Raw genomic sequence first — 13,446 nt, 5'->3', positions numbered from 1 at the left:
GTGTACCCCAAGCGGTTAATATTACTTGCAGTTCTTCAAGATTTTAAAGCACCCTCCATATTAGTGTTTTTCAATGAACACAATTTCATCAAAGTAGTTTTGAGCGAAAGCTGAACAACTGCAATAGTCTTCTGTTAATAAATCACAGGAGGGTACCATCGACCTGAATACCTTTTTATATTGGCATCTTGTGTTTTCCGGAGAATAATTATACAGATTATAAAGCCTCTAAGCCCAGTGGGAGCAAGGAGAGCCATTGAATACACGGATGTGCCACTCGTGTCATCAGGCTGGAGGAATATACTCCAGTGCTTCTGCGGCCACAGACTGTCTCATTTCATTACATTCATTCTCTATCAGCCAATTTTTATCTGAACAGGAGGCAGAATTTTTAAGCCTCTGGGGCAATATATGGCTGTCTGCAGTGTCATAATCCATTACTGTCAGGGAAAGGCTCACTCACAATTTTACTGTGCAGATACATAATAGAGACGATTGTTAAATAAATAAAAGTAATGTCTTGCCAAGCCTCAGGATTGTACAGTCTACAGACTAGACTGTACTAACGTTTATGCTTCATGTATTAATGCCAGTCTATAGCATAAATACACTGAAAAAAATGTCATTCAAGTCTATATGCATATTTATAAACCTGTGTGCTACTTTTTCTACTGTCTCCCCCACTGCGCTTTGCAAGTGATTTAATATGGTTTTTACTACAGAATACTGTAAAGCTGGCCATATCCTTTAAACAGCTGAAGGGCAAACTCTCATGTGGCCGACAGCTATCTTGACCGACTCCATGGACATGCGTGTGCTCAACTAAGTGGTGCATGTGAAGTGTACTGCCAGAGGGGAGAAAGCAGCTGCCAGACTCTTCTGTCAATGGCTTATCTCTCCAAGAAAGAAAAGATAGAACAGAAGAGATCCAACTGCCCCAATCTTTACCACCCTGGCATTTATGATGGAGGAAAGTCAGGAGGCCCCCATACACACCAGATGGTCGCCAAACCCATCAAAATCAGTAAGATAATACGTTTCCCCAGTAAAAGATCTACATGTGATGGAATCTTACAACTACTGTAGTCAGAAGACCTTCATTGTAATGGACACCATTATAGGTAAACTGCCTGGTCAGCCATCATCTGGATCCATGGATAATTACTTACTTGTCACAGCATTGTGGCTTCCATTATAAACAAAAGCCATGAAAATAATATGAACACAGCCATATTTGCAATAGGAAAACACCACTGCTTATATGCTAGCCAATAAAATGCTGTTTAATACAGCCAGTGTATCAGTGTCAGACACTGCAGCTAATGCAGCGAAAACAACACGTATACAGACAATACATGTATTATCATGACTGGACTATATCATTAATGCTTTAGCACTTAGCTTGCAGAGAGTACATCACAAAAGAAGTAGCCTACACTAGAACAACATGGAGCAGGATGAAAATAATACATGCATACATTATTATATAATACATGCCATGCTACTACATAAACTCTATAGTGCGGTGAATACGCTTAAAGAGATACCTGATCTTCTGACAAAAGAGCCTAATAAATCTGTGTGTAAAGACTTGCAATAGCTATAAGACGATGGCTTATAAACGCACCCAAATTATGGATTTAGCAGAATGGAGAAGTGGAGGGTTTTTTTGCATACAGATTTAGAGGCAGAATCAAATCTCAAAATACACTTCTCAACTCTCCCATTTATTTCAGGGGGAGTCAAGCAATTTTTTTCTCCTTGCTGATTCTTCAGCTAGAGAAAAATAGAAACATCATGACCTATATTCAGAGAGATTCCGCCGTGCAAAGCCCATTGAAATGAAAGGGACGCAGAAAAAAAAACAAACAAACTATAGCTTACCCAGCAAAGCACCATACATTGTCAAGTGCATGTGCTTGGTATTGCAGCTCAGTCCCATTCCGCTAACAGGCCACATTACACGTGAAAGTCATTGGACTCCTGCCGCTCTCTTATTGATAACCTTATTCTTAGAACAGACCATCAGTATTAAACTCCTAGAAAAACCCTTCACTGAAATCTCCCCACGGTGGGACTATTAAAGGATTATCTTATCTTATATGCCTCCTTAATCTATACCATGCAGATATAATCGATATCCCAGAGGATAGATCTAAGTAAAATAAATTAACCTAATATTTTGAAGTTCTGGGTTGTGCACATGATAAGAGAATAGGGAAAGCTACTTACATTATTCTGATGGTTGGCCACGGGTTTGTAGTTTGTCGTCACTGCTTTTTCAATTTGCTGAGATTGTCTCTTTGGCTTGGAAGATTCTTCAATTTGTCGCCTAAAAGACAATGCAGAACCATGTGAGCTTACACAAAACCCATGACTACACCTGAAAAAACACAATGTCACCCGCAATTGATCTGAACCAATTCCAATGAAAACAGGGACGCTCTATTGAAAACGGCTCCATACAAAGTGTTCTTTATCCAAGCTTCTCTGAATCGCTTTTAATCAATACAATAATGCCCGAATAATTTACATGTTAATATCAAGTGCTGAGAAACAAATAACCTGTACAGAATAGAAATGAGGTTCAAGTCAGGAGATTTCTCAAAATTCTAATCAGCTATGTTTTGTATGCGGTGTCCTTGCCACATCTGCCCGCAGCTAGACTGGGTCCGACTGCCAATGAAATCCCTCTGTAATAGCTTTCCTGATAGTTACAAATCATAAAGAAAAATGGAGGTAAAAATGACACAGCTGCAACAATAATAAGGAGCAACACACACAACCCTTTTATTCTGGTTGGCCTATGGCCACATATGGCAGTAAAATGAAATTCAGCATGCCCTCAAATGGGGAATTGCACTAGACTTTGTTAGAATCTTCCCAAAAAACCCACAACACATATGAATGTGTGATCATGACCTGGTGATTCCACTTACAGGGGGGCTCTACTTCTCCTTTTTTTATGACTTTAAATCACAAACTCCATATAATCATCTGTCCATTCCACTGGAGATAATGTCTCCGTACAGGTCCCCGCTGGTCTTTTTGGCTTATACGCTCTTGTGGGGGTCATAGACCAGGGACCTAAATGGAGAAACTCCGCTGGAGAAAATACCATTTTCCAGCTATTGACCCCCCCTATAATTTTCCCGTCAGCTCTAAATTTAAGAAACATTGGATCTACTCTCTCAGAATCCTTTAACGCTCTTCTCAACCCCTTACAATCTTGGCTTCTAAACTCAGCAGAAATTGTCCTACAGTCTTAAGTGATCTGACATAACTAAGAGCATCTACTCTCTACCTGTTCTTCGTTCCCTCTGTGTTTCTACTTCAGTGTGTGATTCTACCATATGAGCAAGTTCTCATGAAGAATCTAAATATATCAAGAAAGTCTGCCATTGGTTATAGAACTTTGTGACAGCATTTCTAAAGTTTCCAAATATACCCCTGTTCAGCTTTGAAGCCCCATTTTCATATAAATTGCAGTTTTATTCGTATGCAAATGAGGCAAAAAGTGTTTTGGAAAAGTGCCTTAGCTTGCCTGGACTGCAATATCTTATAGATTCCCAGCCAAAATCTGAGTGTGTATTTTGGGCACTGTCCTGAATTCAATTCTACCTGCAACCTCAGAGAACCCTCAGTCCCCTGCTCCACCACTCGCCATGCTGTCTGCGACTTGGCACAAGAAGGCGCAGTGTGATGATATCACCACACCTAGTATACAGAATCGGAGAAACAACAAGCCAGAGGAGACCACCAACACCTCCATGCGAACGTGGGTTGTGTGAATTTTTCTATAAAACATTTTACATTATATTTTCACTGAGAAGGTGTTACACTGTATGGCATGTGACATTCCAGTGTGTGGGAGAACTAAGGGAGTGCTCCAGACTAAAACAAACACACACCTAGGAACCATTAACTTCAAAAATGAACAATTTATGAGCCAAAAAAATTCTTAGTCATCAAATTCATCAAGTCATCAATTCTTAGTCATCAAACAATATAAAACTCACCAGTGCCTCCCCCAACAAAGGATACTACTCTGCCCATTGGCCACCACATTGTATTATAAATTCCTCAATGGAACCCCCCCCCAGTATAATGATATACCTAGTGCCCCCTCCCCCTAGTGGTATAATTGCTCTCCCCAATGCCTTCTGTAAGTTTATATAATATATGCTATACGTGTATATGCTTTCTCCAGTGGCTTCCCCCAAAAGTATATACAGTGCTATCCTCAGCAGCCCCTACCCATTGTAATGCCCTTCCCACAGTGGCCCGCACCCTTTATAATACAGTCCCACAGTGGGGCCCCCCATCCTTAATAACACGCCCTTTTAAAAGTTGACACGTTCCTTCTTCACCATTCTATACACTATCTGCGGATTGAGCGGACAGCCATAAATACAGTTGAGTGTGCCACTACTGCCAGCTTTTGACTGTCTTAAAAGTCTTGCTGCAATTTGCTCGCCATCTGGAGCCCTACATTATACCATGCGTGGGCCACTATCACTCTTTATATGTTCAAAAGTCAGAAATTAACTTAAAAAAACCTTTGCACAAGGCCCTCCAATGTGTTAACATGGCCCTGCCTGCACCCGGTAATTGTAAAGTGCTGCAGAAAATGTGTATGTAAAAATAGGTAAGACCATGAAATAGATGGAGGAAACCATCACATATCATAAAACACACTACTGAGAAGCCTGAAGAATCAAAGAGCGCAACTGCCATTCTTCAGAAACATTGTAGTAAGGAGTTAATACTAACTTGATAAGAAATATGAAGGGGTCAGATCTTCACATATAATAGCTTAGTGTAATGCTGCAGCGTTTTCACACACACTATAAAATATGGTTATAGGACAGCAATGTTTGATCACAGAATTGCAAATGTGCATTTATTGTTCACGTTTCATAAGCGTCCCTGCCGTCCTATCCACATGTCTTGGAAACCTCTGGTTCTACTGAATATCATGGAACACATCAATTCTTACAGGCTATAATAAAAGCAAACAGCAGATCTATTCCCACTTGTTGTTTTAGGGAACGAAGCGAGCGCATACGCAGGCGGTTTCTCCATACACTATAATAGGCGGTTTCTATGCAGGAGGCTGTATTCCCATTGCCTACCCTGCTGAAGACTTTGCTTTTCTTAATTTCTCCCTCGAATCCCTGGCAGCGGTTTTCTTTAATTAGATCTGTAACTGGTGGTCAGGAAAGCCTCTCTTATGGCTTTCAGCGGACCTGGGTACCATTTATGTTACGACAGAATTCTTATAATGGGATTTATACCATCAGTATGTGGATAGAACAGATTTGTGGCAAATGGCTGATAACAGCTGGATATCGTTGCCATCATTAATTCCTACTTTATCAAAAAAATGGGATGGCTCAGACGTACTCCTCTTCGCAGTAGGCTCAGACTGGCGCTCAGCTGGGTAGGATCGCAGGCATAAAAATAGACATTAGAGAAAATGATACAAAAATCACAAAGAAAAGCAACGGAAGCTTCATAGAAATGAGCAGAAAATGGAGTATTGATTAGACAAGCCTAGGAATGGGCCTGCACAATACCACAAATGTAATGCTGAGTTTCTAATTTTCGGCTTCTAATAGAGAAAATCCTGTGCTGGAAGAAGCTTCATTGTCAGAATCTAGGTAAGCATAGCATATAAAAAAAATGAATTAATAGAGGACAATTAACTTTAATTTAGATGAAAAAAAAAAAAGAAAAAGTGAATTCTAGACAGCTTGCGCTTCATGATAATTGCTTTCATCCTACACTAGATTATGGAGGTTTTGTTAGAGCGGAAGTATTAGCAATGCTCAAAGTCATTACAGTGCCAAGGCCACGGGCGCTAGTCAAAATGTAAATTACGTGTCCTATGTATCATGGAGGGTTTAATGTGGGCCAACTTCTAAATCTGTAAAAGGTCATGGCCATTAACCCAGACCAGGATAGCGGAACAACACGGAGCCGCTTCCCGCCTGAAAACTGGAGGACAGGTTAAAGAGTTAAGTGGCGGGGCACATCATTTACCACAAGGGCTGCATTAATATACCGCTATCCAGAGAAGGAAGATGGAATACTTGGCTTCTAATCTTTACATGGACTCATGTTGTGGCTACAAATCTAAAAGTGAAATTAGATCGATGCATGAAATTTCTACGCCAGAGTGATGTGACGATACAATTCGTTTCATCAGTAAGAAAATGCGGATACTGCAATTTTATTCCACTACCTTCACTCTAACAAATGAGGCTTTCCCAATAAAACCCAGTCTTTACGTCAAGACTAAGGTGACATTCACATCTGCATTAGAATCTCTGTACAAAGTCGGTCTAAAATTGCAATGAAAAAAAGTCCTGCAAGCACCAGATTTTCAGCTGGTGATGTGAAGGAGAAAAAAAAAAAAACAGATACCTGTCAGACACTATTATAGTCAATGAGGTCCCTTGGGACCCACTAATATCCATCATTAGACGATTAGTCTTCATTGTTAATCCGGGTGAGAAGAACAGATTAAATGACACAGATATGAACACACTCCTAGACTCCATTTTCTCACAAGATAAGTAAAGCTAAAGTGGACAACGTTGCTCTCGTGTGTATACTTAGCTTTCATTTATAATAATGGAAAAAAGAGCAGCTATGAAGAAGTAATATTCACAAATATCCGAGTAAGGAAGAAGAAAATAATATTGTAAGGCTGGGTTCACATCTGCACCTGAGTCTCCATTGAACTACCACAGAGATCGCAAAAATAGCCAGAGAAGTAGGCCCTGAATGGAGGACTTTTTTCTGCACAGCTTTCAGTTTCAAAATGGCGAACACTGGACAAACCCCATTGATTATAATAAGGTCCGTGAGTAACCGCTGTTAAGCTGTCCAGCTCTCCATCATTTGGGTCCCTCAAATGACCCCGAAAAATGGAAAGCTAGCACTAGTGTGAACCTGGCATTAGACAGTCCATTAATGGCTGTCTAAATCCAACTAGGTAATCAGCGTTTAACTCTTTGTTGTTTCTTTTCCTCCTATGTACAAATATATGTTTTTCTCTCACATACACCTTTGTAAGACACTTAAAACTCACATAACCCATCTAAATGTTTTGGTTCTGACTGGCTAAAATCAAAGCACAGTACTATGCAAACGTTGCCACAGCGGACCCCTGTGATTCGAGTTCGGCTGGTCAGTACCAATAAAATTTAGTACTGGGCTCCCATTTTGATCATCTCTTGGGGTCTGCGGAGCATCTTGTGTACAGAGTATATCTCTATAAAGAGGACTGCTGCAGCACTTTGTGCACTGCATCTGCATTAACCATTACATACTGTATAGTGGAGTAGCATATATAGAATAGTGTCCCTCTCTTTCCTATATGGAAAAGGTGATGTGATACACAATAAGGGGTATTTATCACCTCCCATAGGACTGGTTTATGCGGTCAATGTTTTTTTTCTTTCTTCTTTGATTTTATTACTACCTACTGGAATTTTAATATCTATTTAACAAAAGTAAAATTTTAATTTTATGCCCGCTTAGTATTTTTCCCTGACTGTTCAGATACTGATGACCCATCCTTTAGATGGGTGAAGAGTATGCAAAATGCTTTGGGGGCTGGAAAACCCCTTTAAGGCTTAGGCATCACATTGCGGAAAGGCAGCCTCTTTGGTTGCAGATTTTGCTGTGGTTTTTTTGAGCCAAAGCCAGGAGTGGATTAAGTAGAAGGTAGAAGTATAAGAGCTTCCTATATATTTCCCATTTCTTTTGTAGCCATTCCTGGCTTTGGCTGAAAAAACCCGCAGCAAAATCTGCAACAAAAAATGCTGCATTTCCACAACGTGGGGCTTTAGCCTAAAACATACACAATGATTCTCTATAGAATACTATAGAATAGCACTGCACACTATACAAGAAAGAAAAACCTATATTAACATATCGGCCTCCAGTGTATGTAAAAGAACTCAACACAACAGGTAAATGAAGAAATAAGCTGGCGGAGGTGTAAGAATCCCGGTCACTATTCGGACTGATTCCACCTCAACTTCCCACTAAAGTGAATTGGAGAACAAATCTTTCATTTATTCTAACAGCAGGAACAATTCTGCAGCAGATTCTTATAGGGGGAGCTCGCCACAAAATCCCGACACATGCTCTTGCCTTTAAGGGGTCCTCCAGTGAGAGCAAATCACCAACCATTCAAAGGATAAAGATTAACTTAATGATCAGTGGGAGTCCCAGCAGTGTGACACCCACCAATCTCAAGAATTGGGCTGTTTTTAATGGAGTTGTTGGTGGGACAGTACTTGAGGCTCCATTCTTTTGGATTGGGACTGCCGGATAGTGCAGAGCAATGAGACATCGCCAAGTGCTGGACCAGTGAGACATCCAAATGCCTTTGACCTGCCTTTCATTTAAAGCAAATCACATCACAATTTTATTGCCGGACACAGACCATGGCATGCTGTGCCTGAAATAAATCAGCCATGGAACTCCTTTAATAACAAATAAATGCAGTGACTGCTAGCAGGTCATGTTCTAATATCTATCAATAATGGTCTAGTTGTGAAGCACCACCAATCATGGAACAATGCCACCAACCTGCTTTATAAATACAGATAGTAATCTAAAAATTATCTTGATTTATTGTTTATAATTAAATAATGTTTAGAATTTACATTTTGCCTTGATGAATTAATAAATAAATACAAAAAAAAACTTCAAAAGACCTCAGTCTGAAGCGACAGCCACCACATCTAATCCTATGCATGGGAGATTTCACAGGAGGAAGTTCTTCTCCAAATTATTAATTACTACTAAAAGCAATAAAAAAGTACATTGAAAACTTATTGTACCCAAGGCAGATCTCCAAAAAAGTGAAACCGACAAATACAATTAATAGACACAGCCAGTCCACAAATTATCCAATTTGCATTTAGAAGCTTAAATCAATGGAGCTCGAAAGTCTTCAGACATGGCAGATCGGAGGAAAGCAAAAGCCAAATAAATAAGATAATGGAGGAAACTAAAACAAACATCAATTTCCACCCTAAGCTGACCCCAGGCAATGTAGCATCAGGTCTTGCTCCTGCCTAAGCCATATATAACTAGTCATGGGAAAGCAGCTTCATCTAGTCATTGCTCTAAATCACACCACGAGGGGGGCTAGCCTCTCCACTGTCCATGATATACTATTGTGACACATCTCAGAAAGGGACTATATACCGTAACTCATAGTATCAAAAATAGCCATAAAAGCATCTAAAAGGACTAAAATTAGTTTAGTATTTAGAAAAAGAGCAATTTAATTAATTTTGTTTACTTGTATATCATCATATATTGTAGCACTTTAGTTTGATAAACTGTACTGTAACATTATTTGCTAGGTGTGTGGGCTCGGAGTGGAAAAACCAGGCCCTGTGGCTTGTGAATGTCACAATTTAGACCTCTAAGCATGAGGGATACCGCTAAGAGGCTGTTCTGCCATCATTTATGGTATTTTTAATTTTTAAAATCTTCTCAGGCTTTCCCTTTAAAGGGGTATTCCCACGTTGCATACTCCCCAGTCTTCACTACTGTAAAATCGTTTAGCTCCACCCCCAAATTAACGTGTAGCTCCGCCCACCGCATAGCGTGATCCTATGGGGCGGCTGAAGGGCCTCGGATGTCATCAAAGGTCCTCAAACAACACTATATGCACAATATTGGACTATGAAGTACAGGCAGGAGCAACTCCATTCTGTGCTACATACAGAGACTGCCTGTCTCTGCCATAATGAACACAATTGAATTAGCTAGCCTGATAACTGGGAGAACAGAAGAAATGAAAGCAGCTCCTCTCCCCTATCTGAGAGCAGAAAGCTAGGTCACGTGGTGCAGACACAGGAATAGCTAGAAACACAGGCTGGCTCCCTGCACTTAGCCCCTCCCCCCTGAGAGCAGCAGATACATCACTTGACTCATGAGCAGCTAAGTCAGGGCTGTGGCCACAATGAATTTAATAAAGTAAGATAGAGGACAAACAAAGCAGTTTTGCTGAAGCAATGTATTTAGGAAAAGTCTTACATTCTCATTAACAAGCAGTATAGATAGGATCCTTGTGATGAGACAACCCCTTTAAGCAGCATAGCTGAACACTGGGAGGACCAGCAGTGGGGCGTTCTAGTATGAGGGAACCCTTTCTATATAAAGGGACTATAAAGGTGGACAACCTCTTGAAAGCAAATCGGTCATGTTAAAAAAGCAGTCCAATCTTCAGGGAGCATGTTATAGAGCTGGAAAGACTTAGTAAATTGATATACAGGGCTGTTAGAAAAGTTCCCCTATAACAGGAAAAGTAAAAGATTAATGAATGCCTTGTTTGCCCCTTTTTATTTTTCTGTCAATGTTTATTGCAGGCCACGTTGTGGTGTTTAATGGCACCATTTATAGAAAATCAATTTAGGGCCAGACAACTCCTCTAATATGTGGGTTATGTTTTGATTTAGATTTCTTTTTTTTAGAAAGCACTTTGGTATTGGATAGATTATTTTTTAACTTAGACTTTTTGAAAATTAATTTTTAATCAATTTACACACTATTTTTGATCCCTTGGGGCCACCTGACTACATTACATAAGCAGTGCACCCATTGTATCATGCTGTACGTCTCTTGTACGACCTAAATGATTAGCTGAAGGCAGGTCGTGGTCAACAGTGAGGGTTAACCGCCCAGGATTAGAGTTTTTTGACTATGGGCATTAGGAACAGGTGCCCAGCTGTGAGTACACCGCTTCATAGATTGCATGAGATTCACCCTTATTCTGAAGCAAGAGATGTAGAATATCATTTTCCTCAGAATAAGGCCCATTTAGTGACCAAATTAGCCAGTCTATAGGTCGGCCACTAACGGGTTAAAGACTAATATTTCTTAGCAGTCATTAGCACATAATTGCAATAGACATTTTATGGCAGTCAAAATTAAAAATTATTAATCTTCCCCGGGTTGCGAGACCAACACATTAGGGCTTTTTTCCAGCGTTTATTTTTTTTGTGCCTTTCAGCTGCAGTTTACTTGATAAGAATCGAATCTGCAGGTATAATCTTACGTCAGTATGCAAAATCTTGAAACAATGAGTCACACTAACAGCGCCGGAATAAATTAAAGAACAAGCACTTTGAAGCATCATGTACATTTTAAGAAGCACAACGGTCGCAAAGAACTATTAGTCTACCCAGAAATACATTAAGCTCTGGGTGGTATAATTCTAATGCAGACCCTGGAGCTTTTGTGATTATTCTAATCTAATACATCGTCTGTGTCAAATCAGATCACCTTTATAGAGAAAGTATGTCTAGTGCTGCAATAATAATGTGTCAAGTCATGTGGATGTGCAAAAAACTTGGCTTGGGTTTCTCTTTTAATGGTTATTAAAAACATATTGATGGCCTATCCTTAGGTTAGGATATCAATAGAAGATTGGTGGAGGTCCAACAATCAGCACACGCACTAATCAGCAGATATCTGCAATACGCGAGAAGCTGGAAGCAAACAGCTCCATGAATGGTGTAGTGGCCGTGTAGTGCTATTACAACTACGCTCCCAATCAAATCATATTTATTTATTTAATTGTAGAAGGCCTTATTCATATGACTAAATATTACAATCAATCAATCATTACAATACCAATATTAAAAAACAGGAGCCATATCATCAAAACCGAGCACCGATGTATTGTTATTTCACATGTCCAGCTAATAGCTTATTCACGGCCTCCTTAATCAGAATGATTAACTTCCAGGGATGTTTCCATGGAAACAAGGGGGTAGCGCTTTGTGTGGTACATAGATCACATTAGTTAATATAACGACTAAACACCTATGCATCAACAAATAGATAAACAAGCCATTTTCAATATTAAACCCCCCACCTTACTATAATAATTGGCACATCTCCTAAACATTGAGAGTCCATTCTCTAAAAACAAAAACTACCAGAGTTTGTTCCCACAGTCCCCAGTTTATAGTATGTACATGGTAGACTGCGTTCTGCTCCGCACTCTCCCTGGTAATGGATCCCAAGCCAACGTTTTATATAAAGCGAGTAAATCAAGGAAATGTGATAAATATACTGCTCGATACAAGACTTATTATTTACACAGGGGTCTGGAGTTTGCCAAAACCACTTTGGCTGTTGATGGATGTGGCAGATCTCCGGGGAGGGCTTGTGCTTTGGATGCCAGAGATGGGATTAATACGGAAAGTCAGCTATTTGAGGTGCACATAAATTCTCTAATGTTTAACAATTTAGGAACACTTCATACTAAAAGAAAATAGTATAGCAGCCCAGCACTGAATAACAGCACTTGTAACCATGGCCTAGCACATTTAAAGGGGTATTACCACCTCAGTAATTATTTTATTTGGATAATGAAAAATTATACAATAGTTGAATGGTCAAGATCTTCTCTTGCAGTCGTTCAACAGTGGATTGTATAGCTCCAGTGGATAAAGCTATGTATGGTAAACTGTATGGTAAGGCTCTGGACATACCATATTTGTGATGTCCATCTACTATACATTTCATCTATGTAATAGATATGTGGAGTTTTATTAGTCTGACTGGGAACAAAAGAGTAGAATAGTAGAATAGTAGTCAGTCATTATAGTAATAGCCATCATATTACCAGTAGTAGTAGTAATAGTAGTAGTAGTAGTATACACTATTCTATGACGTAAAGGGAAAAAAAAGTTAAATAGTATACTTTTAATTTATTTGCTTTAACAATGGCTCCCTATAGCTCTTGGATGCTAGTTTGAGGCAGGTTCACATCTGTGCAGAGTTTGGACAATAATGGTGCCCGCAGGACACAACAGACTATAAAGGGGTCCGTTGGATGTCCATTATTTAACTGAAAACTGAATGAAACGTCGGGCTTGCAGGACTTTCGTGCAGGGTTTTCGGTCATACACCCTACGCTTGGTTCACATCAGTAGATCGGGATATACACTCACCGGCCACTTTATTAGGTACACCTGTCCAACTGCTCGTTAACACTTAATTTCTAATCAGCCAATCACATGGCGGCAACTCAGTGCATTTAGGCATGTAGACATGGTCAAGACAATCTCCTGCAGTTCAAACCGAGCATCAGTATGGGGAAGAAAGGTGATTTGAGTGCCTTTGAACGTGGCATGGTTGTTGGTGCCAGAAGGGCTGGTCTGAGTATTTCAGAAACTGCTGATCTACTGGGATTTTCACGCACAACCATCTCTAGGGTTTACAGAGAATGGTCCGAAAAAGAAAAAACATCCAGTGAGCGGCAGTTCTGTGGGCGGAAATGCGTTGTTGATTCCAGAGGTCAGAGGAGAATGGCCAGACTGGTTCGAGCTGATAGAAAGGCAACAGTGACTCAAATAGCCACCCGTTACAACCAAGGTAGCCAGAAGAGCATCTCTG

At 40.0% G+C, this 13,446-nt stretch overlaps 2 protein-coding genes across 3 annotated transcripts in view; one reads left to right on the top strand and one right to left on the bottom strand.

Moving 5' to 3' along the window:
• The window catches only part of TPT1 (tumor protein, translationally-controlled 1), a 279,090-nt gene that overhangs the window by 95,726 nt on the left and 169,918 nt on the right, over window positions 1-13,446 (top strand). The gene's annotated exons all lie outside the window — the stretch shown is intronic.
• Window positions 1-13,446, bottom strand: part of GTF2F2 (general transcription factor IIF subunit 2) — a 131,606-nt gene that overhangs the window by 45,212 nt on the left and 72,948 nt on the right. For both annotated transcript variants that reach the window (XM_075265478.1, XM_075265479.1), the window contains one exon: window positions 2,233-2,332. In XM_075265478.1, coding sequence (XP_075121579.1) covers window positions 2,233-2,332 — 100 coding nt within the window. The remainder of the gene's footprint in view (window positions 1-2,232; window positions 2,333-13,446) is intronic.

This window comes from Leptodactylus fuscus, chromosome 2, assembly GCF_031893055.1.
Source record: "Leptodactylus fuscus isolate aLepFus1 chromosome 2, aLepFus1.hap2, whole genome shotgun sequence".
In the NCBI taxonomy this organism is placed as follows: domain Eukaryota; kingdom Metazoa; phylum Chordata; class Amphibia; order Anura; family Leptodactylidae; genus Leptodactylus; species Leptodactylus fuscus.
Note: the sequence above shows the minus strand (reverse complement) of the source record. Positions and strands in the feature narration are given on the sequence as shown.